The sequence below is a fragment of the Fragaria vesca genome, linkage group LG1 (assembly GCF_000184155.1).
Source record: "Fragaria vesca subsp. vesca linkage group LG1, FraVesHawaii_1.0, whole genome shotgun sequence".
NCBI lineage: Eukaryota > Viridiplantae > Streptophyta > Magnoliopsida > Rosales > Rosaceae > Fragaria > Fragaria vesca.
In genome coordinates, this window is record NC_020491.1 from 4,859,220 (window position 1) to 4,886,945 (window position 27,726).

Here is a 27,726-nt window from a genome sequence, read left to right on the forward strand (position 1 = left end):
TGAATGATTATATATATATATATATATATATATATATATATATATATATATAAATATATTGGAAAACACTATGTGTATATTATTAGGATTAAAAATGAGATGTTGGTGAAAACCGGTATTATTTTAATTTGTAGTGGTTCCAAACTTTTGGTCTCATTGGGTCGCACAGGTCCATGTAGCTGAGAATGTTCATCTGGGGGTGTGCGCCGACTGTAAGCACGTTACTACCTTGCCTGAGAATTGAAGTGTTTAGGAGGAAAACCATTACTGGAAAAAACCGCTTAGAAGACGGAATGGTTTCGTCTCTTAAGTAACAAAATTCGTCTCTTAAGAACTTAGGAGACGGAATGACCGTCAGCTAAGATCCGTCGCCTAGGAGCGGTGAGGTAGGTGACGGGACGACGGAAAATTGAGTTTTGTCGACTAAAAATTACTTAGGCGACGGAATGGATTCCGTCTCCTAACTTAGGAGACGGAACTTAAAATATTTTAAAAAATTCTTTTAATTAATTAAATTTCATTTTTATTATTTTCATTTTTTTACTTTTTCTTTCTATTTCTTTTCCTTTCAATTTTTTTTTCCTGTCTGAAACCCACCACGTACCCATTCCACCACCACCCCAAATCTCACCACCCTTGCTAGTTGCTAACATCACCATCACCTCCGGCAAACATCGATGCCACCTCCGGTTTTCCTAAGCAAAACCCATACCTCTATCAAACCCTAATCCATCAAATATAATCCCGAAATACAAATTTCAATCACCCAATACAAATGTCAATCACTATTTATATAATCATGATCACCCAAGCTCACCTCCATTCTAGATCTAAAAAAAATTCAAAACCCAGTCTTGAGTCAAGTGTAGCAACTCCTTTCAACCTTGAGCACAAAATTCGGCGAGGAGGAGGGCCGGTGGTCGAGGGTGGAGGATAGAGAGGTCTGAAGGAGATTAGGTTGTTGGTAGGAAAGGATGGTGAAGAGATGGTGAGCGACGTTGAGTGGTGGTGGAGGAGAGGCAGCGGAGGAGAGAGCAAAGTCGACGCCGGTCTAGGCTGTGGTGGTTTAGATCTGAAAAATTGAGTGGGAGAGAGAGTAGAGGGGAAGATAAAAGATTAAGAGTGTTTGAAGGAGGAGTAAAAGAAAGATAGAGTTTGTGAGTTTAAATAAATTGGGAACTAATTTAATCAAAAATTTTCATTTGAAATTTTCTCAAATTTTGGCGGAAGGTTTGACCGCCAAAGTTTTTCTAACTTAGGAGATGGAATTGTCTCAATTCGTAGCCTAAGTGATTTAAAAAAAATTATTAAAAAAAATTCCGTCTCCTAAGTAAAACATTCCGTATTCTAAGTTCCTCTTAGGCTACGGAATGAATTCCTTTGACTAAGTTTTTCAATTTTTTCAATTTTTTTTTAAAAAAAAATCTGTCTCCTAATTAAGTAGAACATTCTGTCTCCTAAGAGGAACTTAGGCTACGGAACGCAATTCCGTCGCCTAAGTGGTTACTTTTTTATTTTTATTTTTTAAAAAATAATTTTGTCTTTTAAGTAAATGATTTCGTCTGCTCCTAAGTAACACTTATGAGACGAAAGACTTTTCCGTCGCCTAAGTGACCACTTAGGCTACGGAAATGGGTTCCGTCTCTTAAGTGTGACTTAGGAGACGAAATTGTTTTAATTCCGTCACCTAAGTAGTTTTTTCAAATAGTGAACCATGTCCCATATCAAAACACTCTGGTCACTGGTATCACCTTACTGCTCTCAAAGGAGTATATCTCTTCCAAAGAATCACCTATGGACCAGATAGATGCCATTTTTTGTTGTTGTCCAAACGCAGCAAGCAATGATCCATCTTCAGACATTGCTATGCGGCCTGCACTCCTTTTTGGGTACAATGTTCTCACCCCTGAGAACGTGCGCCATGTGAAACTAGTGTTTGGTGAGACTCATAGTAGACATCCTGCTCAGCTTGCTCCACAAATGTTATAGTTGCCTGATAGAAAAAAATTCTGTTAGATCATAGTAGACATCCTGCTCACCACCATGTCACGCCATCCCCAGAAGAAGAGCCTGGAGGACTGTCGGTTCTTCATGGCCGATTCTTTGAGTTGCATAAGGTGAGCCTAGCTTTTTGGCTTCCTCCATTTTTGTTTTAGGACTCTTTCGACGTTCTCTTTTCTGCGTATAGATGAAGGCTTTAGTTTCTATTCTACTTATTTTCTCTGGCTTTGCGTTTTGCTGGCTTGTGTTGTGTATTTATGGGTTTTTCTGGGTCTGTGTTGTGTATTTATGGGTTTGTTGGGTTTAGAACATCTATGTTTCTCTTTTCTGCGTATAGATGAAGGCTTCAATTTCTATTCTACTTCTTTTCTCTGGTTTTGCATTTTGCTGGCTTGTGTTGTGTATTTATGGTTTTGATAGAGACTGAGCTTATCCTCGTTTTTGATTAGTTGAAGTAGTCCTCTATTTATTCATCCGTGTAACAAACTTTTCATCCTCTATTTAAGTTTTTTTTATGGTTTTGATTAGTTGAAGTAACAAATTCATTTTGAATGCTAAACTTTTGAATTTCTACACGTATTGACAACTCTAAGAAATTTGCAGTTAACAATATCCCACATTCAATAACAAACTTATTTATCCACGTAACAAACTTCTCATCATCTATTAAGTTTTTTTCTTATTCTTTTTTTATGATTTTTATTAGTTTAAGTAACAAATACAGTTTGAATACTAAGCTTTTGAATTTCTACACATATTGACGAATCTAAGAAATATGCGGTCTTCATTCCCGCATTTAATAACAAGACAAACAACTTATCCATTCACGTAACAAACTTCTCATCTTCTATTTAAGTTTTTTTATTTTATGGTTTTAAGATTGAGAAATTTTATTCACACATGACTAAATACTAAATACACATCTCACACTTAATACACTACTAAATAACTTTATAATATTAACATTTGACTAGATACACATCTTTAAACTTCATAAATTACCCTCATTCAAAATATATCAATATTACCATATATTTTCTAAATACACATTCATTCCTTTTTTATATCATCTCGACTTAGAAAGAAAACAAAAACTTTTTTTTTTAGAAACTTAAAAGCATTCAAACTGCTCCATCATGATTGATTAATATATGTAGTATCATTTGCATATTCATTATTTTGGACGTTTTGCACCTAAACATGTTTTAGATCATTGCAAAACAGATCCCAAAATAGATCACCAGTCTCTTATGCTTGAAAACCTCGAGCATGGATACTCCACTTGTTGGCAGGATAGACAATATCATTCTAAGTCTTTGCATGGTCGAAGCTAACTAAAAACCTTTATTTGCTTGGGTGAATCCATTATTATGAATCATTAAGCTCTTGCCCATGAGACCATGATTAATTCTCGATCAATTCGGCTAAAAATATGGCTATTGTCAAGTTTTAAGTTGAAACTTCATTCATGTAGAGAGAATAAAACGTTAAATTGAGATGTAGTGTATTTCAAGTTTTCAATAATATTATCTAATTAATATATATAGACCTCTTTTGGTAATTTAATATACTTAAACTTTTTAACGTTAGATGTATTAAAAAAAGGTAATGTGTATTTAGTATTTAGGAGTGTGAATAAAATTTCTCTTTAAGATTTCATAAATTGAATTAAAGAAAAAGAAAAGAAAAGAAAAGAAAAAAGATTTAGTTTTGACTAATCTGAACCGTTAGTTGTTAATAGATCTAATGGTTGATATTCTGGTTATAATTTTGATTATAATCTTGTATGCCACAGATCCGCCCCCAAGAAGTAACATATTTACACATATTTAGTTTGAATGTTAAGCTTTTGAATTTTTAAAGATATTTACATCTCTAGATCTTTATCACTTTCTTGCTGACCGGAGACAGAAGGTTGCCATTCTCATTCCAGCATAGCTAGGGAGAGGACATGATTCTGGTGGCCTTCAAGCTTCAAATTAGTAGCTGACTCCTAACCTCCAGAAAGAAGATCACTTTCCCAACAACTGCAGCAATCAATGTATTTCTTGCTTGGCAACACTGTTGCTGATATTGTTCATACACTCAAGGTACACACTCTGAAAGGTAAATGCATAGTTAGGAAAGCAAACAATAAATAAGTAGTCAATTATATATACTACAAACAGAGAACAATTTACAAACTTACACCAACACTTCTTATCCCATCCTTTCCAATACTTCACACCCCAGACACGTCTATGCAGCATAATTTGTTAGCTGTAACATCAATAGTCAGGACACTAGTGCGGTGCTGCTGCAGTGATGGATGAAGCGGATAGTTCATATCCCAGATGTGTAGTGTTGTCCTGTGTTGAAGCCGCCAGAAAACAAGCCACTGGCTCAGAGCAGTTTCATGATCTTTCTGCAACCTATAACAGTTTCCCATTGCACACCTATAACCCAAACACCCAGTCAAGAAGAAGATGTGAGGAACAAGTCATAACTTTGCACACAAGTTACAAAAAAAAAGATACACCTATATGGACTACGATCTTCAATTGGAGAAGATGCATCATTTCTAATGTTCGAAGACAATTGAATACAACAAATTGAGTTGGTAAAGCAATAAAGTATTCTGGAGAACAAGCAAATAATTAACTCGCAACTTAAATGAGAAATAGTGCTAATATCCTATGCAGCAATAATAATAGGAATTGATAGACTGCATTTAAATGTTGCATTATGTAAATGATGAATTAATGAATTCCAATGTAAAGTCTAACTCCTAATATCCTTTTCCATAGGGCATTTGGTTAAACCACCTTTGTCCTAGATGAAGTAGGAAAACTCTCACGACCTTTTCCTAGCTAGGTTGATGAAGTAGAGAAACGACTCTCACTATGAACATATATATATATATATATATATATATATATATATATATATATATAAATATCCCAATATGGCAACCATGCGCTTATGAGTAGTATATGCAAACATAGTCAAAACATTGTGTGATAAGGCAAAGGATCGATCACAATGGAGAACAATGACAGAGATATGCACAAAGACGAGAATATGAGGGTGAGGCGAAGCCATCGATATGGTCACAGAGATCATATTGATCATCATGATCATACACATCGACACAAAAAGCATAGAAGACATGCTAAAGAAGATGATAGTGATATTCATGGGGATCATCATGATTCCAAGAACCACAGGAAGTTGGAGGAACTCGTTCATGGTTTAACAAAAGATGACGAGCCTCCACCATTGTTACCGTCATCAAGAGATTCAGATGTAGTTGTGGAATGGACAAGTCTTCCAAGAGATGCTTACTTCTGTATCTTGGATAAGTTGTTGGAACCCATTGACCGTGTTCGCTTTGCTTTGGTTTCAAAGGAATGGGGTGCTGTTGCAAACTATTATAACCACACGACGCAACGTTGAAGTAAGTAGCAACAACCACTTCCCATGCTCATGATTCCTACTGGAACTAAAGAGCATAAGCTGTACAGCGTTACAGAAAGAAGAATTTACGACCACATTAGGCTACCTGCAGTTCCTTATAATGGCAAGTCTTATGGCTCTAACTATGGCTGGCTGGCCGTAATAGACAGATCTCTAGAGAAAATATGGATAAGTGATCTGGAAAGAAGCCCTTACGGACATGAAGTAGTAGTGACCACGTATCGAATAACTTTGCAAAACCCTTTCAGGAAAGGAAGAAGCAATTCATCTCCCTCCCTTGAAATACAGCTTCCTAAAAGCTGATGAACATTACACATACATAGTCCCCTATGTGATATTCTCCGAGGATCCCTATTTGCACCCGGAAAACTATGTAGTCTTAGCATTTTGCAATCATTATTTGCCGCCAGCTTTATTTAAACGAGGGCAAAAGGATTGGGTTCATTTCGAGTCTTGACGTGTCCGTGACAACACTAGTATTCGATTCCAGTGCTATATTTTATAGAAACCAAATATATGCCATTGACGACTTTGCAGCGGTAATGATGAAAGCTGATGTATATTACAGCAGTGCTAGGACTAGTCCCCCCAGAAAGGCACCTCCTTTTTGCTGATCAAAGAAAATGTACGTCTGACAGATCTTATCTTGTGGAATCAACCAGGGGAGACCTGTGGTGTGTTCGAAAACTTTACGAAAAGAAGAAAGATGGCGGTAGGTGGTGGTTCGCAACATTCAGGGTGTACAAGATTTTGTTGAGTGAGGAAGATGAATTCACTTTTGATATGTTAGAGATGGAGAACATTGGTGATGAGGCTATATTTGTGGCCAATAGTCATTCAATCTGTGTCTCTGCTTCAAAGTTTCCTGGATGTCAGCCCAATTCCATATGTTACACTACTGATGACTCGAGGAAATTGTTTGCGACTTGTCCAAAGGAAGATGGCAGAAAATGTGAAATGGGGGTCTTCAATTTAGATCACAAAGTCATGACACCGCTTTACTCCTCCGAGGATGAGCGCTATTGGAACAATTACATGCCACATTGGGTCCTTCCCCATCTTTCAACGGACTCTTCTTCTAGTTCATGATCCAGATAGTGGGTCGAGATTCAAATCATCAAGGGTCTGAAGAATTTAACAAATTTAGCCAAAGAACAAAGAAATTCACGATTATAGACAAGTTTTGATTCAGTGTGAAAGATACAAACAGTTTCTCATCAACATCGTGATACAACTTAGCCATAAACATATGGCAGCTATAACTACTGTTGTCACATCATGTCCTTTTGGTATGTGAATCACCTACAAAACGTGGGTCATTTTTTTTACACTCTACAGGCTGGAAGTTGTGCCTAGTCTACCAAGGAAACAGCCGGAGCTTGAGCTTTATGATCCAAGTCAGTCGTAACTGGCCGAAAGCACAAGCAGATCACCTACCTGTGGCCAACTTTTTTTAGCGAATAATCTACTCCATGTTCTCTTTTACTGTAAATCCAGAATAAGCAGATCTACAAGTTGTCTTCTAATTCATCTGGTACAAGTAACCTCTCAATGGCAGCCTGTTCAAAATCAAGATACAAGAAAGGATGAGCAGGGAAGCAAAACTCTGTGTATGAATGTTGCAGGTGATACAGTTACCAACTATAACTGAAAAGTAAGGCAGCCAGATGACGCAATCACCTTAATGGCAGTGACATCAGTTGTAGACGGTTTCAAATCCAATGCAATGCCAAAATGAAGCATTGCCTTGTCGTGCATGTTTCGCCGCTTATAAATCCTACCCATCAAAGCATGCACACTACTTTCACGAGGAGAATATTCGTTAAGCTCCTCCAAGACTGCTAAAGCTTCATCAAACTTTTCTAAGCTCATTAATATATTAGCCTTTTGATACATGGGAACAGGATTCTTCTCATCTGCTCTAATAGCCTTCTCCATTATGAATAAAGCTTCTTCACTTCTCTGTCATATACAAATAGAATATCAGTAATTAAATTTATAAGTTGGTACACAAAAGCAAAACTTCCTGAAGATGTAATTTTAAAAGTGATATAGGCAATGGCACCTTTAAAGCATGCAATGCTGTGCCAAGATTAGATGCAATAACAGAAGAACATGGATTTATTTGGTTAGCCATCCGGAAATGATGCTCCGCAAACTCAAACTTCTCTTGCCGAAAATATATCATTCCAAGCCCAAACCAGGAGTTATAGTGCCTTGCATCAAGACGAAGTGCACTCTGGTAGCTCTTTATTCCATTCTCAAAATCATCTAGGGCTACATATCTAGTAAAAGCTCAGAACCATCAGAACACAGTATAAGCCTTGAGGAGAGTTTCATTTTCATATGTTAGATAATGAAAGGAATAAAAGGCTGTGTCACATACTCATGACCACAAAGGGTATGCGCATATGTGAATTTTGAATTAAGTTGAACAGCTCGCTGGAAATTCTTCAGAGCAGTTTCATGATCTTTTTGCAAGCTATAACAATTTCCCATTGCACACCTACAACCCATTCGACAAGAAGATGTGAGGAACAAGTCATAACTTTGCACACAAGTTCCGGAAAAAGAAAGAAAACACTTGTATGGACTACAATCCTCAATTGGAGAAAATGCATCATTTCTAATGTTCGGAGACAATTGAAAACAACAAATTGAGTTGGTAAAGCACCAATATAGTGCTCTGGAGAACAAGCAAATAACTTGCAACTTAAATGAAAGAAAGTGCTATGGGCCTTCCCCAACTAAAATCAAACACGCAGGAGGTACATAACGCATCCACTCCAAACAGAAGTATCCTATGTGAAGATGTAGGTGTTAGACAGACTCAATCTTCTCCTAAAACCCAGCCATCTGATTCTCCTCCCATAGAGAATTCATAGGCTGTTTTGAATCTATGCTATAACTACAGATCAATGCTATTATTTGTATTTACTGTTTTCCATATATAGAATCTAGAATAGCTAGTATATATCTGTACAATTGTAATATTGTGAATCAATGGAAATCATATTCAACATGATATCGTAAATTAACAAAACAGAAGAGTTTCAATGCATAAAGTGAACATTAAGACCATGCATGAGATTTCAACCAAAATCATTTGGAAATGTGATGCCCATATAAGCATAGTCAATGATATTTGAAGGTATTAAAATCCCCCAGTGAAAAACTGTAAAACACAGAAAAAACTGTCACTTTCAAAAGCTAAATCATAGGCCCGGAAAGAAGATTGAACGGGATATTATTTGCAAAAATTACCCGCAAAAGTTACCATGAGACCATCACCAAGTCAAAAATAAATTTGGTTTCAAAAGCTACATGATCGATAAGTTCAAAATAATTAATATTAAATGCTATGTGAGAGCTAGAAATATCTACCAAGACTGAGGAGCTAAGCGATCAGTTGATACGAGCTCTTGTGCCAGGTAACTTAACTTCATATCTTCGTTCAAAAGCTGCAAAAATTTGGAATATATTCAGTAAAGAAACTAAACATTAGTCACTTGGTTGTACATATACAAGCTGTACCTAACAGACTCGCCAGTAAAGATTGACATAGCTATTTGAAAGGAGGGAGCAACAGGGAGTGTGGACTAAAAGCAAAACATCTGTAAACACTAAAGTTAAGACAAAAATCTAAACAGCATTTAAGATAAGCTAAGCAACAAGCTTCATCCAGAACTACTGTGTGGAGTAAACAATCTGACCATCTAATGTCTCTAGCATATCCTCTGAAAACACAAGACCGTTCATCGAACCATAGGGGGAAATGGTAGTGTTTTATGTTGAGACTTCCAAATGGGAACTGACATAGAAGTGTAGCATATTTCACGCGTGTGAGTATAGATTATGTCTATTAGTATTTCCATTCCTTCTAAACCATAAACATTACAGAGAAAAAACTGAGCAGCTTAACAATGATGGTGCCAGAAACTCTATATCAGCAAGATTAGCTGGAGCAACCAAACTGATGATGTAATATCTACATCTCTGAAAGCCAAATGCCAATTGTCTGAAATAGGAAACTGGAAAAAGCAGCATTTAAAGAGTTTCAGGTACATCAGTGGGAACTCACATAAAGAACTGTAGAATATATATCCATTCCTTCTAAACTGTAAGGTGATGCCTGTCGAGCCAGACTGAACGCCCTATCAGCTTCAAAATAATCTAGCAATTCAAAATAAGCTTTTCCAACCTACAATGGGAGAATGCCAAAACAGTAAGTTATATGCAGGTAGTAAAATATATTGTGAAACAAGTACAAGGAAGAATTGATAAGAGATAATACATCAACTACAAATTAATTCAGCATCATTTGTCACTTTTATGATGATATTACGATTAGCGAAATTGAAAGAGGCAATAAACATCTGATAAGGGGAATAAGGAGGTTCTGTGGACAAATAGATATCATACAAACAACAGAAAATGTGGTTGATGAAATCCTATGCTTGATATAAGTACATCAAATGATATAACTAAAATGTGGACGACTAACAGGTGAAAATGGAGTAGATGGAATCATATGCTTGATATAAGTACATTCAGTGAATGTGTACAAAGTTGTCACAGTAGGAGATGATAGAGAAATCCATCCCAGAACTTTGAATGGCAGAAACTACCTGGCAGAGTACCCAGCCTGTATTGTAATGCTTGTATGGAAGTTTCAGATAAATATCCAGCGCATCCTGTGCAAAAGATCCTAATTAAACAATTGAACTAATACTAGGAATGGAATATTAGACTCAGTTTAGTTTGTGATAGCCAAATAGTACCTGGCACTTGTACAAGCATGAAAGCCTATAACCTTCGCCAAGAGTTCTCAAAAGGTTCATTATTTCTGAAGCGCCGCTGATAACTTTTGAAGTAAGCATAATACCCCCACCAATTGGCAACGATGCTCCATCTTGTTCAAGATATCTGGTATCACTAGTAGGAGTAAAACCGGAGATAGATGCTGTATTTGAACGGGAGTCGTCGAATGTCTCATTCCGTATGCCTAGATAAGACCAAAGTTAGATTTCACTATTATTCGCTGAAAAGTTAATAGATAGAACATGAGTAAAAGGAGCAGGAGTTGTATCAGCCTGGAAACTTATTTGAGCTTATCTCATTCTTAGAACTTATCTAATGAAGAAACACCAATACTAACATGGGCAGTTTCCAAAATCCCAACTAGGATTGATATTTAGGTTGAAAACCATTATACGAAGCTTTCTAGAGTGCAACTTCTTTAGCATACAGAACTTCAATTGTTGTTTCTCTATAAAAATAGAAAGAAGGAATAGGTACAATGGTTAAGAAAGGGATTTTTCTCCCTGGTCATATATTTCAGCAAGTAACTAAGAAATGAGACATTCAATACCTTCATCAAGGTTTTCATTGGCCCACGGCTGACCCTTACGACTTGTCAAGGACCGTGCTACAGAGCCCAACTTAGTACTTCCAAATTTAGAAGAATTGGTAGTTACATTTCCAGCTGCCATGGACGCACTTGCATTGGTGTTAGCCCCTGCCTCAGCAGCAAGTCTGTTGCTCCTTCGGTTGCCAGAATCAAAAGATAATCTACTTGAAATCTGAAAAGAGGAAAAATGGTCATTGATCTCAATATGTTAAGGAATCAACGTGAGAATGTAAACAAAACAGAAAGTAACATCACCCACAAGAAATGTGACCAAGTCCACATGAAGTAGGAAAACAAGAAAATCATAAAGAGTAGAAAATGACTGAGTGCAAAAGAGCACAGAAAAATGACATGATGGTTTCAAAGTCTGAAACCAGCCCCACTTAAACCGATAAGAGTCAGTAGAGGACTTTAACGGCAGGATATCGTGATAACAGGTGACACAAATTTCCTTTCATATAAAAACCAACAGCTGATATCTCAGACATAGCTGAAAAAAAAAATCCATGTGTGGTTCACGCAAACTCAGGACTAAAACCATGATTATAGAGATGCAATTTACACGCAATTGAATAGTGACTTATGTTAGCAATAAGAGAGTATGGAAGCAAAGTATGTTTCTTCATACCAATCGAATAGCTGACTCATTGTTAGCTACCTTTCGAAGTTTTCCTTCATCAACAAACTTTCTTCTCCCAGCTTGAACGGTAGAGCTCATAGTTGACCTAGGAGAGCTATCAGTACTAGAGCTGAGGTTTAAGCCATTTGGCAAGGCATTTCTACACACTGGCGGTGGAGCAATACCTGACAACTGCATACAGGGAACTAGGAGCAATGAGGATGCATAATAAAAAGACATGGTCTATTTTTCTGTGTAATTTCCAGCTTTTGGACATATTAAAGTTTTTTTTTTTTAAGTCTCTTCTGTAATCCTTTATGAGGTCCTATCGGGATAAGTAGGCCAATACTTATAACAAGCCATAATAGAGACACTATATTTAAAACTTTTACTCAAGCTTGAAATTGAGTCACGTGTCAAAGAAGATAGATGCAGCAACATGTGAGAGGACTGCAGAAATGAACAAAAAACTTAATATTTACCTGCATAGGCATTGGTGAAGGAGTGTTATAGAAAGATATGTTAGAACTGCCGTTTGTAGGCTGACCAGAAACTCCTCCCAAAATAGCATGAGAATTTCCAGAACTATCTCTTGTGTTACTGCCTTGCATGAGTTTCAATTGTCTTGGACTAACATCTTCAAAGCTTAAGTTCCTTCCAGAAACTAAATTGCAATCATCATTTATGGTGAGTGAACTTTGAGAAGCTGATCCATGATGTAGGTGTTGTTTTTGTATGGAAAGAGCAGCAGCTTCCCCAAAAACCACAGCTGCTTCTTCAGCAGAACCTAAATTAAAGAAACAATGAGGCATTTAGATATTTCAGGTCTAAAATATAAGGCCTGTACATTTATGATAGTGGAAAATATATGCATTGATGATTACTTGTGAGAAATTTTACAGACCTAGCACACACAGCTCCTCATACGCAGCCCACATTGAAGGGTCTATAGTCAAAGCCTGTTTAAAGTGATGGATGGCACTTTTCCTTCTATCAGTATACCTACATTAAAGCAACCAATAAGCCATAATATAAGGGGCATGCATATAATACGTCAAAGAAGAACAGAAGATGGACATTATCAACAATGTAAACACAGAATAACTATGATATGCAGAAAATGGAATATATGTCATGAAACTTGAGTAACAGTAGGCCAATAAGCTGTTTGGCATGCATTCAATCGCTAAGTCTATACGGGCTTTAGGTTAGCTAAAGAGTACATATATATAATCGAACACACAGATTGGTATAACACAGAAAAACCAACTAATCCTGAAAGAGCATCGTAGCATAGGATACTTTTGACAGTCTGAAGAAGTCCCAGACACAAAGATAAGCCAACAATAATAGGAGAAACAACATATAAGCCTGAATATCATCAATTGATATCAAGGATCAAATGTTTTTGGCAGAAGTAATATATCCCCTATAATTTTGATTCATAAGAATACAGACCTATAAATAAGCCCAAGAAGGTAATGACCAGCTGCCCCATTTGGAACCTGCATAAAGAAATATGAGAACATATGAACAATGTAACAACTGAAGAAACGAAAAGTTACGATACCAAGACTTAAATACATAATTCCTAAAGGGTCATTTCTTTCAGTCAATATCTCAAAAGATATATGTCGCTCAATTCAATCACTCGTCAGTATAGCTTGCAATCAAGTGCATTTATAACATCAAGATTGCCAAGAAATACAGCCTCAAGTACCTCTGCGTTAGGCTCATTAGCAGGGCATAATGCTGCTTCTGCTTCATTGAGAAGATTCATCTGATAACATGACATTGCAAACAAGTAGCGGGACTGAGCCACTTGTGTTCCTTCACAAAATCAACAGAAAGAAGATGAGAAATAGCATAATGATACCAAAGAAAATTGGAATCAGAAAACCTCAACTGAATAATAAGACAGGAAGGCTAAAAGTAAGCTCGAGATGTATGTGCACTACGATATCGCTTACCCTTTAAAATATGGTATGCCGCATAAGCTTGATTACTATGCAAGTAACATCCAGCCAGTAATTGCAAATTTGTCTGCAATACAACACGTCGTCAGTGACTCCATAAACAATCAGCACGCTATCGTAAAGTGAGCATATCACAAGCACAATTTCTTCAAATACCAAATCCCCTATCTCCTGATAAACATTTCAAAACTATAGAACAAGTGTCTATCCTCTTGAATATATATAAGCACGTCCCTCTAGCAACAAATGCCTACAAAAATAGTCCACTCACATCGAAAATTCATTTCAAATTAACATCACAGTCCAAAACATTTCCGAAAGGAAACGAAGCACTCTAACCCTAGGTCTGTGAATTAGAAACACTGAATTCCACAGTGACCTAACCTAACCACTAAAGCGTCGATTACAACGGCGCTGGTGTCTCCGTCCAGTCAACACTGAAAAACTAAACCGAATCAATTTCGAATATTCTCTAATCAAATTTCCTAGGGTTTTTACTGCAACGAAGCAAAGAGGAAGTGAAAAGAGAGGAGAGGCGGGGGTGCGAACCTCGGAGGGGAACTCGGCGCAGAGACGCTCGCAGAGGAAAATGGCGTTGCGGTGGAGGAAATCGCGGAGGCTGTGGTGAATGGAGTCTCTGAGGATGGCCTCCATGGCTGGGTTTGGGTTTGGTGAATCAGAGAGAGAGAGAGTGAGGAAGAAGAAGAAGAAGAAGAAGAAGAAAGAGGGTTTTGGTTTTGGGTGTGGGTTTCAAATCAGAGCGGCACGTGTGTGATCTCCTCTCATTTCAAATCACGCCGGAGGTTGCACACTCTCATCCTTCTGCTATTTCCCATTTTATTTTTTTGTTTTTTTGTTTTTTGCTTTTTTTGAAAATACGAAAATGAATTTTGAGACATGTGCTTTAACGGTAAAGAGCAGAAAAGCAAAATATAAATTAATTCAAAAGGGGACTGGACCAATTAAAAGTAGTCCGGAAATTTCTTTTGTAAAGATTATTGTACTTAAAAGTTAGAGATTGTGAGCTCGACCGATGAAGTTGTAATATTTGATAAAAAAAAAATATTATTGTATTAAAATAATTAAATTGCATTTGAATTTGTTATGATTGTTACAAGTTTGTACTTGAAATAATGTTAAATTGTCGAACAAGTTAAAACCGATAAACAAATTAACATAAAATAGTAAAAGAATTCTCATTGATATTTGTTCTATTTGTCTAATCTTGTTCGTGACATATAAATAAACATTATAGTGTTACGCTAACAGAAAAACACATTTTAACTCAATTTGCAATAAGAAAAATGTTATGTGGTGCAGGCAGCAGGATTTGTGGCTTATGCAACTCATGACAACACCTATTTATCTGGGATATCTTCTTCCCATAAGACCAATGCGCTTACTATTGATGCCACACCTAATGGATCACACACGATGCTAAATAGACTATTTAGGCATTAAGTGTCTTTTATACTCTAGCTCTGTAATGAAGTCTGACAATTCATTGTTGTATTGTTTGTACTGTAAATATCCTCTAATATCTCACCATTCATTCAATTCAATATAACCATTCAATATCCTCCAATATCTCACCATTCATTCAATTCAATAATCTAATATAAACACAAAATAAAACACTTGTACCCAATGAAATTACATCGAACAAAATGAACTGAAAGAACTGGTTTGATAACAAAAAGCTTTTGCTTCAGTAGCAAAATTACACCAAATACATATGATTGACATATACATGTGAACTTCATGATTTTTGTGCATTGTATATTTCCATGATAACACATAACGTCTGTATTTACTCTCGTAATTAACATGATGCATGTAACGAGAGTTGCAAAGTAGCCATCTCCTTGCCTTGGCTGACCAACAGAATCAGAACTTACAACTTTTTATTGATTAAGGCTAGCTTCCATTCTGCTAGCCATCTCTTGCAAGTCGGTGCCAATAAGCATGTCCAAATCCTTCAGTGTCCACCCCGCAATTGGCTCAACCTCATACTTCCACTCAATGCTGCACCCATCTTCCTTGGGCAACACTCGCATGGTCGCAATGTACGAGTTGAACCCAATATTCCCATCTATATTGCAATAGCTCAAGGTCATCTGGCTTGGGTCTATGGACAGTAGCTGCTGCTTACACCACCAGTGCGCCGGCTGGTCACTCTCGAGATCAACTGGAGTCTTGACTCCAGCGCAGTAGCGCACGCAGCCTGGCTGCCCGGATACCCCTTGCACAGGAAGGCATGTGGGGAGGGCTGGCAACCACTTGTGTAGGCCAAAGAAGTCCTCCAGCAAAGGCCACACTTGTTCTGCTTTTGGACTTCGTAGCTCTGCACAAGCCTTGCCTTCCCATTTTGGTTGCCGCTGGTCATGAGGCATTTGGGTAGTAGGTTCCATTAGAGAGCTACCAATTGAAGAAGCCTTGGTTCAAGATATATCTCTAGCTTCTACGAGTGCACATATATATATAAAGAAACCTGGTGTGATTAGGCAAAAAAAATCCTGTTGTCTGTTATGAGTGTGATCCATGCCTTATTAGTTTCGTACGTGTCATATATCAGTAACCAAATTAATCCGATATATATACGTAAAATGCAGGAATTATGGAGCTGCTAGCTAAGTACATCTTGATTACTTCTTCCCCCAAGCATGTGACATGTCTTCGATCCTAAAGAAATAGAGGATCTCTCTCAGGGTGTATAAGTTTGGTTTAGTTAGGTCTTGGTTCCCCGCCTACTCCTCGATCGAATGGCTCAACATCATCCTACTCAAACTCTCAAAGAGAATGCAAAGCCCTCATTTCATGTGGTGTCAGTCCAGAGGGGCAGCAACTTGATTGCGTGCACGTTTCGAATAGGAGTCGAAGAATCCTGCAAAACTACATTCATATATGCATGAACTATGAAATTGGTATATGAGTCACTTAACTCGATCACTTGTGAGATGAAACTAGAGTAATGAGTTTTCCGGTAATCTATCAGGTAAGAGTTTTCTGGTGTGTTGCTGAAATAGGGTAGAAGGATTCCATTGATCCTTGTCTATCTACAGTTCTACACTAACGAAATACTCTTTTTAAGAAAGCTAGCTAGTCGATCTCTTCATCAAATTAGTCTCTACTTACTTAATCTACCATGATAACCTAATCTAATGAAATACACTAGTTTCATAAGTTGTTTAATGTCTCATCTGGCTTCAAATATTAGCATCATTTTGTTCATTGGGAAAAGAAAGAGAAAGCAAGAATTTTACGTTCTGGCCAATTAATGTATACTGCTATCTCTTGCAAACACAACTCTAGACTCATCCTTTCCGATCAAAGAAAACTGTAGACTCGTCCTCCGCACATATCCACCACATGATTTTATGGTTGTAAAAGGCAGGTACCATGCAGATATGTGGAAAGTGATAGCTGTCTTCTCAACCGAATATGTGGAAACCTATATATAAGACATTGGAAACCTATTCCCAAAAGGATTTAGAATAAGGAATCCCAATAAAGAAAGGTAAATATATCATGATGGAGAATAGGAAACAAGTCAAAGTTATCCAGGTATTTATTTATTTTGGTTACAAAAGTTATCCAGGTATTTAGTCGTCTATAAATTAAACCAAGGCATCCGATTAGTTTTTTTTTGTACTTTCAGAAAAGCAACTGATCATCATCAACAAGATGGCGGAGAAAGTGGAGAGCATGAGGGAAGAACTAGTACAGACAGAACCTACAGAAGGAGAAGTGTTGGAGAAAAAGATTGAGCAGATGAAGGAGAGAAAGGTCTCCTGGGGGCGCGTAGACTCCCTCAATTTGGAGGCTGGAAGAGTTTCCATGACTCACCGCCACGGCTCACAAGTGAACTGGAGGAGGACGTTGAGTTTGGCATTCCAGAGCATTGGGATTGTGTATGGAGACATAGGGACGTCTCCTCTCTGTGTATTCTAGCACTTTCACTCATGGCATTGATCACACTGACGACATTATAGGGGTCTTGTCACTCATCATCTACACCATTGCACTTCTACCCATGCTTAAGTATGTGTTCATCGTCTTGTGGGCTAATGACAACGGCGATGGGGGTACGTTTGCACTGTACTCTTTGATATGCCGGTATGCGAAGGTGAGCTTAATTCCGAATAACCAACCGGAAGACAGGCAGCTATCCAACTACAAGCTTGACTCACCATGCAATGAGTTGAAACGAGCCCAAACGATTAAGAAGAAGCTGGAAAATAGTAAAATGGCTCAATACATACTCTTCATTGTCACCATTATGGGAACTTCTATGGTAATCGGAGATGGGGTTCTTACTCCATCCATTTCAGTTCTTTCTGCAGTGAGTGGAATCGATTCGTTAGGCAAAACTGCTGTCGTGGGGGTTTCGGTATTGATCTTGGTCCTTCTCTTCTCTGTTCAACGATTCGGTACCGATAAAGTGGGGTTTGCCTTTGCTCCTATAATCATGGTGTGGTTCCTCTTCATCAGTGGCATTGGTCTTTACAACTTGTTCGTACATGACATCGGTGTTCTTCGTGCTTTCAATCCCATGTACATTGTTCAGTACTTTCAAAGGAATGGGAAAAAAGGATGGGTTTCCCTTGGGGGAATATTTCTCTGCATTACTGGCACCGAAGCCATGTTTGCTGATCTTGGTCACTTCAATGTCAAAGCAATTCAAGTTAGTTTCTCCTGCGTTACATTTCCTGCGTTGATCACTGCATATTGTGGCCAAGCAGCATACCTCCGCAAGTTCCCTGACCATGTCGAGAAGACGTTCTACAACTCCATCCCAGCTCCTTTGCACTGGCCAACCTTTGTTGTGGCGGTAGCTGCAGCCATTATCGCCAGCCAAGCTATGATTTCTGGGGCGTTTACAATAATCTCTCAGTCCCTAACTCTCGGTTGTTTCCCACGAGTTAAGGTGGTTCACACCTCTGCTAAGTACCAAGGCCAAGTATACATACCTGAGGTTAACTTTATGCTCATGATCGCTAGCGTGGTGGTCACGGCAGCCTTCCAGACAACAGAGAAGATTGGAAATGCTTATGGGATCGCAGTGGTCAGTGTGATGGTGATCACTACAGGTTTACTTACTCTAATAATGCTGGTGATATGGAAGACCAGCATATGGTTGATTGCTCTCTTCCTCGTCGGGTTTCTTTCGATTGAGGCCATCTATTTATCTTCAGTTCTGTACAAATTCGTTCAAGGCGGGTTCCTCCCTCTGGTGTTTGCTTCATTGCTCATGGCAATCATGGCAATTTGGCATTATGTACACAAGAAACGTTACATGTTTGAGCTCAACAATAGGGTTTCAAGCGAATACATGACACAATTGGCCTCAAATCCCAGCATCAACCGCATCCCTGGAATTGGACTTCTCTATTCTGAGCTCGTCCAAGGAATTCCTCCTATATTTTGTCATTTTATTTCAAATATTCCCTCCATCCATTCGGTTGTTGTAATTGTGTCTATCAAGCGCATTCCCCTGAGCAAAGTTGCAGTGGAGGAGAGGTTTCCGTTCCGACAGTTGGAGCCAAGAGAGTACAGAATATTCCGTTGTGTAGCAAGATACGGTTACAATGACAGGATGGAGGAGCCACAAGAGTTTGAGGAAAAATTAATTGAGAATTTGAAGGAGTTCACTCGCATTGAACACTTAGTACTTGAAGGAGAAGCACCCGGGAATGGAGAAAAAACAGAGGAGCAAGTGGAAGCAGTGCAACAGCCTAACCCTTCGTCTAATTCCTCACCCTCCATTCAGTCATTCAATGCCACCGCTACGTCCGCAAATTCGTCTAACCTGATTGTGCCTAGCTGGATTGTCGACTACAGACCTATCCGAAGGGCCGAAGAGGAAATGCAGTTTGTGCAAGCAGAAATGGAGAGAGGGATAGTGTATCTGCTGGGAGAGACAGAAGTGGTTGCAGCAGAAAAGGCATCTTTCTTCAAGAAGCTCATTGTCAACTATGTCTACGATTTCTTGAGGAAAAACTTTAGGCAAGGGGAGACTATAATGGCAATTCCAAGGTCTAAGCTTCTCAGGGTTGGAATGACCTATGAGATTTGAGACTTGAGGTGACAATTTTTACAATCAAAACAAATGTGTCCAACCATGGACAGTAAGGAGCCAAATTTGTACAAGCAATTGAGTGATAGATCGTGCTTGTCTATATGCTAACCAACACTTATTTGTGTATGTATCTGAAATTAAACTATACAATATCATTCAAGAAAGAGAAAAATTTAATACTTCAACTCACTTTCTATCTTTAAGCTTTTTCATCATCTCGTGCATAACGTTAATGTCTGGGACCTTCTTCTGTTTCACTTAAAGATCTGAAACTGAAGTGCCTCCCTGTTTAGTTACATTCGTACTATTGATCCTTGATGTATCTATATGAACACTAGTTTCGGAGTTTGTTTCTGCCTCGGGTTCTGAATCTTGTACCGAGATATTGCTTCTGGCTTCAAAATTAGCATTATCTCCTCTAGCAACAACTTCTTCACTTTGAGTGCTTTCATTGATCTCACTTTGCCTGCTTGAAGTAGTATACATATCTTCATGTAAACTGATTTCTCTATCACCACTTGATTCAGTCACTCTTGATTCTATGATATCGTTACCATCTTCGGGAACACCAGTCTCATCATCAAAGCCATGGACTCCATCTACCATTGAATTATGATCCTGAAGAGAATCATTCTTCCTTTCGGTTGGTGGAACTAGAAACTCATTTTCAGAACTGAAGTCCTTCGTGTCTGATTCCTTCTGTGCATCACTTTCATGTCCTTGCTCATCATGATTAACATGTGACATTGCATCCTCATCCCCTCCAACTTTATGGTGACTAGTATTCTCCACATCTTTCTCACCTTCCTGATCAGACATCCTCGACGCCTGTTTATCTTGATGTCCTACCTGGGAGTTTCCTTCTTGCAATGAATTCTCTTCACTATTAATATCAGGAATATCATCAGCATTGCTCAACTCTTTGTATTTCAATCCCACCCTTTTTTCACTTTCTTTCCCTTCATGTCTCCCAAGATCTCCATGATCAGTATCATCACTTGCTTTGTGCTTCTCTTCAACATTTCCATCTGATACATCAACTCCACCACCTCGAACTTCATCATTTACGCTTTCTCCCACTAGACTTGAACCGCCTGCATTCACTCTACGCCCCAAAATACCAGAACCACGTTCTATAATTACCTCATTGCGTACACTTCCACTGTAGTCCGTATCATGAGACTGCTTTGCTTGGTACAGCAACCATAAGCAAACAGCCAAAACCGACCCAATCTGAAAGGCCAGCTTTACCCTCTTCCCTTTGGGTCTCAGGCTGCGGCCATTCGACTGGGAATTCATCAAACTCTGCACTGTAACACCTTCAATAATAACATCTCTCTTCAATTCTCCATGAATTTATCACAAGGATACAGAAACAGCTTATATCACTCACATTTGAAACAAAATTACAAAGAACAACTATTTGCATCCAGAGAAATTCAAATACCAAGTTCTTTCAACTATTCAAGTAGTTTCCTTTGGCTTCATAACATTCATAACTAGATCTAACTATCACAAACTACTCTTCAATTTCCCTATGCAAACCTTTGCTTCTAAGTTTACAAAAACTTCAGAGCAAGAAAAAACTGGATCACTCTCTACTTGATTGCAATAAGAACAAAGCAACTGAACAAAAGCTCAAGTCAATTCCAAGTCCAAATCAAAGTCAAAGTCAAACTCATAAAATCTATAAGATTAACTAAAACCAATTATACTTACAAATTCAAAGCTCAAAAATTTGGATTCCTTCTTTCTTAAAAACAGCTTCCAGCAATGATTGAAGAACTTAAACAATAATTTCCCATCATAATTTGGAAACTGAAACAAAGGAAATCAAAATATATAAGAACTATGAGTAAAATCTGTACCTTTTTAAGAGTAACGGAAATTTCAGGAGCCCTGCAGTTGGAATTTTCTGCGTCGTTTCCCATAGCTGCTTCGCTTGGACAGGGAGAAAAAGAATAGAGGAAAATATGAGAGAAGCGGTTAATTTTGGGGCGTGATTCCGAAGGTGCCCCTTGGATCAGGGGCGTTGGGTGTTGGGTTTTGCGACAATATGTTGGAGAAGAGTGGGTAGTTTAGGATTTTGAAGAATGTGGCGTCATGAATGACGTGATGCCGATGCCGCCTTCGTAAACGATCACAAACCGCTTTTCTCGGAATGAGAGACGGCCATTTGTCTCCCTTCAGATCCTCCCACGTTGACTTCAGATGTAGCCCAAAACCGCAAAGCCCGAGACTGGAGTTTTTGGGCGGGCCTTGGACTATTCATGTTATTCAAAAGCCCAATTTCCAGAAGGTTCTGATTTAACCAATTTTTTAAATTTTTTTTTTAATCCAAAACATCCTAGTAGGAGTTCTTACCTGAAAATCGATATATACACGTTGATTCTTTTCATGCTAACTTGTCATATTTATAGGCCGAAAATTCTTTTATGCACCAAGGTGCAAATGAATCGAGCAATTAATATACAATATTTTAATCCGGTCATTTACGTCGCACTACATGCATATATACTAATACCGTTAACAAAACTGAAATCCAAAAAAAATAGTCCAAAGTGTTTCCAACTAAGGAGGTGAGAACACTAGATCGAATAATATGTACTCTTATTATGAGTGTTTAAATTTGATCGAATCAAAAATGAAATTAAAATGAAGAAATTTAGGGTATTTAGTCTTCATTCGATCTTCCCATACAGCGATTTGAGCACTTACATATTAATGGTGCAAGTGCACCTTGGTGCTTAGAATTCGTTTTATAGGCTAATGTACAATACTTTTTTGAGAATTGTGTTATAGCAAATTCTTACGAAAAACTCAATGATTGTTGTACGTATACTATGTGGGGTGTGTGAATTATTGTAAATTTCACTAGATTACTTAATTTAGGGTGCGTCTATTGCCACCTCACAAACCCCTTTGTTCACCCCACATGTTGTTGATTTATTGAAAGACCAAAATACCCTGATGTAAAGTTACAGCAACAGACGATAAGTTGTTATAAATTATAAATTACAAATTCTTTTTCTTTAATGTTTTTGTTTTGGATTAACACGTACTTCATAAACCCTAACTCAAAATTTATCACATTCGTTGTTCTATGGAGTTTGAAGACGCTAGCATGCATGCTCTCCACGTTGTAGTCGGATACAGGTAGATTCTCATCTTTGTTCGCTCTAGAATATTTGTGTAGATAGGAATCATAGGATTTGTGTTGCTAGTCTATTCTTCTTCACGATCGTCGAAGCAGATGAAGCTCGCCAAGATTAGCAAGACAAGAAGCGCCTTGACCCGGAATTCACATAAGGCGGTCAACACAACCTCTTTAGAATACAATTTGATCATCACCTCCAAATGATCCCAAGGTCCTAACATAATATATATGGAGTTTTATGCCCATCACTCGGTAAAGTATTTGTTTATTTTCATCATAAAGCTTCCATGTATGTGGTAATTCAGGGTGATATTTTGATGTCATTTAGTATAGAGTTTCTGAACTGGTGAACCTGTTAGGTCTTTTAGGAAGAAAAAGAAATTATATCAATTAGATACTTACTTCTACATATATACTTTCAGTTTGGTTCAGTTTACTTCTGCATATATCAATTATATACTTCTGCATATGTACTTTCAGTTTGGTTCACTTTACTTCTGCATATATCGATTATATACTTACTTCTGCATATATCGATTAGATACTTACTTTTGCATATATACTTTCAGTTTACTTCTGCAAATATACTTTCTATTGATTAGATACTTCTGCATATATACTTTCAGTTTGGTTTTAGTTTTTTTTTTTTTTGGTTAGGATACAGGTGCTATCAAATGCAGGGACCTGAAGATGAGGCTTTTGTTAAGGGTAGCATGGTTTCATCAAACTACCTATTAGACTCTACAAGCATATTCACAACTAATGAGGTCATCTGAATTTGTAATGTTGTACGTTATATTGTCGTAATCATAATAATAATGGTATCATATACATAGGTATTGAGAGCAAACACGCATGATTGAATGGCATAGATACCAATTTGATATCTCAATCTGCTCCAATTCCTCATGTTAGTCTTGTATGGCATAGATACCAAGTTGATAATAGACAATTGTACCGTATTTATGAACAACGTATAGATCAGTTCAAGAACCTTAGAAGTATGGAGACCGTTGCTACTAGAGATACATTTATAGACATTACGCATCTTGATATCGATTGATATCACTGAGTTGTTAAATTTGAGATTTTTTTCCTTGTTCTTCAGTTGGTGATTTTACTTACCTTGAACTTATACTTTCAAACAAATTGATATTAATGTTATAGTCTTCCTTAGTTTATTTCTTTTTGGAGTTCGATCGCTATTGGAAGAGCTCATTGTGCAAATGAGTGAATACAGTAAATTAAATTAAAAAAATAGTAGGGTGAACAAAGCAAATCTGAAGTTAAGAAAATATATGTAGGGTGAGAAGAGAACGTAGGGTGAACAAAGTAGAATTGAGAAAAAATGTATTTTAGGTATTGAAAATGAGTGAACAAAGTAGACTTACAATAAAAAATATCCAAGTAAGGTGTGAAAAGAATATGGGGTGAACAAAGGGGTTACTAGATTACTTAATTTATTAGTAAGCCGGCTTTTTCTTTCCGGAATCTCAGCTTTTTTTTGTTTGGCAAGTTAAAAGCTTTGGTTATTGGGAGACATAAGAATAAAGCTTTGGTTTATCACAACTTTGTCATATTTGTATTAGTTTGTCACGTACGTACAGCTTTGTCATATTTGTTTACCTTGAATGTAGAATAATTCTAATGTAGATATGAATTTCTCTTCTAATTTGTGACAGTGGATTATATCTTGATATGTCATATCATATCGAGTTATTATTTATTTCATTTTTATCAAGCGGGAGAGAAATTTCAAACTAAAATTTGTACCAACATTTTGTTGGATAGATCAATAGTTCCTGACTTGCTCCATCCTACATGAACAAGATTACGATAAATTCATAATTGAGGATGGAATCATGAAATAAGGATGATGGTTGAACATGCAGTAAGATATTAATAGGTAGTTCTTTTAAGCTATGCAAATTGAGAGTACATTGTAATACTTCTTCTATGAACCTACTTATAGAATGGCATATATACCTTCCAAAGTGTCTGCAGATATGTGATTTGCATAGCCTTATGAGGCCACGCATGCAAAATCAGATCGAGATCGATCATCGCGAGCTACTATATATACCTAACCTCCTAATAATCATGATGTTGAAGAGATAAGCTTTGGCTCTGCAAATTTAATGCCGACGACGACGTCTCTTCCGACCGCCAAACACCCTCAAGAATCGAACCGTCCACATGGCAACTCTTCAACCAGTCTAGCTATTATAGAGATCCAAGAATTCATTTACAACGACGTCGTCGATGAGAAAGCTGTTCAACGACGATGATCACCATTGTGAATTTATGAGTGAGAGCTAGGGTTTGCCGTCAAGAGGATCGAGTCGACTTTGGAAGACAACGACACCAAGCAGCTTAATGAAATGAAAATTACAGCCCTACGTAACGTTTAGGTCATCTTTCGCCGGACCACCAATAATTCAGGCCGGAGACTCGAATATCTAACCCGCGTGCACCTTAACGAAGTTATAATAGCAATAATGAAACCAGCATTCGTTATGTAATTAATTTTAGAAGGAAAAATCGTCAAGTTAGGTGTATGTGGATGCAGAGAAATTGGTTGTTCTATATAGGGCTCGTTGTGCATATCCTGGCTAGCTAGTATAGTCGTTCTCGTTCCTTTGGACAAATTTGTTTCCCCGATTAATTTCATGTCGTCTTTAGTCTGTTTTTTTCGTTTTCCATATGCATTGAAATTGCTTATTTGTCAGTGAATTATATGAGAACATGTCCTTGCCGTGTTCATAACTTTGTTGATCTATCAGCATGGTTGTCAATTGTATCTCTATATATTCTTACGTACATTTTTTTTTTCTTCTTTTTTTTGAATTGGGGCTAAAGTGGCTGCTCTCATGCCTTAACCATTAACAAAACTGCAGAATACAAAGGGAGACATAAAACATAAACCCCATATTGTCTAAACAGCCCGAAATAATATCAAGAGTTATCTATTCTTACATTTCTAATTTAAATATATTTGGCGACTTGCTGCATCAAACGTAAACGACCTATATTAATCAAATGATATGATATATATGATTAAGTAGAAGTTAGACTTAGAAAACTATGTTGAACCCTGAATTAACACTTGTGCAATCCATTGAGTGAATCATAGATACTCTGAAACTTATGAATCAATCATTCTAATCCAATTTTTTGGAAGACAATTGTGTATAATTATTGGGAAAATTATTGAGTGCTTGATTGCGATCGCGAGCACTTTACCAAGTGCTTATCCAATTCAACTCTTTTTTATTTTATCTCTCTTGAATATATCCAAATTCGTTTTCTTGTTTTAATTAGTTTTGTTTTTCAGATAGTATGTTAATGCAAAGACATTATTAATTAGTATATATGAGAGTTAGGTTAGCTAATTTACCCATGCAATAAGGTATCCTCGTCGAAACACAAAAAGCATTTCAAGCCAATCCAAATTCCCAATTGTATCTTCAGACCAAAAACAAAAATAATAATAATTCCCGAGTCCCACATAAAGGGCTTTATTTGAATAAAACACTGCTTGTTCTGCAATTCCACTTGAAGCAAATTAATAGTAGTAAACATACTTTGCCCTACTGATGTTGATCCACGAGTTTTGCTTTTTCCTGAATGCTAGATATGTATTAATTATTGGAGTACATAATTAGTAATAAATCAGAAAAGCACAAAGGACCCAATCAAATGCAGACCAGTTTGATGTGCTTAATCAACTTAATTAATCTTAAACTAAAACTTTTTGTAAATCAAATCACATGATCTTTCCCGGAAAAACAATAATACAATGTTAATTGGACACCAAGCACAAGCACACTAGAGAGCACCACGACCGGAAGCATTGGCAGACGGCCGGTGGAGGTGGCGGCAAGACTAAATTGACCTAGGTTTTGAAGAGGGTTGCACTGGATTAACGGCCGAGTTAACGCGCGTACCGGAATGTACATTGGAATATTTTAGTACGTTAACTAGGAATTGTGCTGATTATACCCGATGAAAACATGGCACTGACGGATTAACTAGTCATATATCATCGAGTTTCTCCAAACCCCACCTACTAAAGAACAAAACACAATTTAAAACGAAATACTGTACATGCGCATGCTTGAAAATCAAAGCAAGCCTTCAAGTTAGGAGAAGCAGTAGTAGCTTGGCAAGTTAATTAAGGTAGTAGTAGTTGACAGATGGCATCAGGTCCCCTGCGCCTTAGGATTCCATTCTGGCTTGCTAGCTCTTACTGATTGGATTAGAAGTTTGATTACGATGATCGAAAAGCAATTAAGTTCATATCATATCATATCATATCATATGGCCCCCAACCATAAAGCTCCCTGGAGATTTTTCCAGCTTCTCTTTTCGTAAAGTTCTAGAGCTAGCTGAGTGCATGTGCATATATGTATATATGATCGAGCAGTAAGAAAAACTCATAATGGCCCTTAAACAGAAAGTGTTTATGACAAGACCCACCCCGAAAACACATAGTAAAATAGGCAAGTCTTGCGGGGTCCACTCTTAAAAGAGATTATACCGAAATTTCGGCATAACCTCCCCTAAAAATGGACAACCCATCCTGAAATAAAATGAAACACTTCAACTATAATAATTAACCACCACTCCTGGAGTCCTTCACTCCCCACAACATAAACCAAGTCATAGCCGTAATTAAACAACCCAACTAAGTACTCAGTGGCATTACTTAAACATGAACATCAGCCAAGATTAAGTTCTCTCTACGTGGGTCATAGACCTAAGTGAGAAATAAACACTTTAACATAATACACATAATCCCATGGTCATCAGAGCTCTATAAGAAGGAAATGTAACACTACACATAGGTTAACAGGTAACCTACGGTCAGCAAGGTGCGGCGGGAAAACTATGCCTCAATTCCTAGTGAAACCGAACAGGAGCTCTGCAATCTGGGCATTTGAAAACAAAGGGCCCAGGGAAAAGCATTTAAAAACGTTAGCGTGAGTGGACGAAAAAAACAAACTAATTAAATAAGTATCCATGAGC

The 27,726-nt window shown here is 37.5% G+C and overlaps 3 protein-coding genes and 1 pseudogene across 4 annotated transcripts; 1 reads left to right on the forward strand and 3 right to left on the reverse strand.

The window, feature by feature from the left end:
* Positions 1-6,602: 6,602 nt before the first annotated feature.
* Positions 6,603-14,116, reverse strand: LOC101292926 (cell division cycle protein 27 homolog B-like). Its single transcript, XM_004287415.1, has 16 exons — positions 14,012-14,116; positions 13,457-13,529; positions 13,207-13,316; positions 12,945-12,991; positions 12,391-12,488; positions 11,969-12,273; positions 11,526-11,678; positions 10,829-11,039; positions 10,239-10,462; positions 10,086-10,151; positions 9,539-9,658; positions 8,842-8,918; positions 7,844-7,963; positions 7,523-7,742; positions 7,138-7,419; positions 6,603-7,016 (listed from the first exon to the last, which is right to left on the reverse strand). The coding sequence occupies exons 1-16, from the start codon at positions 14,114-14,116 to the stop codon at positions 6,966-6,968; spliced, it is 2,262 nt and encodes a 753-aa protein (XP_004287463.1). The 3' UTR covers positions 6,603-6,965.
* Positions 14,117-15,366: 1,250 nt separating this feature from the next.
* LOC101302113 (lachrymatory-factor synthase-like) lies at positions 15,367-15,855 on the reverse strand. The gene has a single exon (XM_004288838.1). The coding sequence runs from the start codon at positions 15,853-15,855 to the stop codon at positions 15,367-15,369; it is 489 nt and encodes a 162-aa protein (XP_004288886.1).
* A 1,291-nt stretch (positions 15,856-17,146) lies between these two features.
* On the forward strand, positions 17,147-19,538 carry LOC101302399 (annotated as a pseudogene).
* A 198-nt stretch (positions 19,539-19,736) lies between these two features.
* Positions 19,737-21,479, reverse strand: LOC101293225. Of its 2 annotated transcripts, none has more exons than XM_004287416.1 (2): positions 21,410-21,479; positions 19,737-20,846 (listed from the first exon to the last, which is right to left on the reverse strand). In XM_004287416.1, the coding sequence occupies exons 1-2, from the start codon at positions 21,470-21,472 to the stop codon at positions 19,800-19,802; spliced, it is 1,110 nt and encodes a 369-aa protein (XP_004287464.1). In that variant the 5' UTR covers positions 21,473-21,479; the 3' UTR covers positions 19,737-19,799. The 2 variants fall into 2 exon arrangements, with proteins under 2 accessions (XP_004287464.1, XP_004287465.1); XM_004287417.1 differs by lacking the exon at positions 21,410-21,479 and adding an exon at positions 21,261-21,402 and having other exon boundaries at positions 19,737-20,860.
* Positions 21,480-27,726: the final 6,247 nt, after the last annotated feature.

Bases quoted from the DNA above. Each gene is read 5' to 3' on its own strand.
- LOC101292926 (XM_004287415.1), bottom strand. From the start codon at position 14,116: ATGGAGGCCATCCTCAGAGACTCCATTCACCACAGCCTCCGCGATTTC. The intron at 12,992-13,206 runs GTACTTGAGGCT...TTCTTTATGCAG, and splicing joins CTAATGAGCCTAACGCAGAG to GTTCCAAATGGGGCAGCTGG. The intron at 11,040-11,525 runs GTAGCTAACAAT...TCCTCTTTTCAG, and splicing joins ATGAAGGAAAACTTCGAAAG to ATTTCAAGTAGATTATCTTT.
- LOC101302113 (XM_004288838.1), bottom strand. From the start codon at position 15,855: ATGCCTCATGACCAGCGGCAACCAAAATGGGAAGGCAAGGCTTGTGCA.
- LOC101293225 (XM_004287416.1), bottom strand. From the start codon at position 21,472: ATGGGAAACGACGCAGAAAATTCCAACTGCAGGGCTCCTGAAATTTCC. The intron at 20,847-21,409 runs GTACAGATTTTA...GTTACAGTGCAG, and splicing joins TTTCCGTTACTCTTAAAAAG to AGTTTGATGAATTCCCAGTC.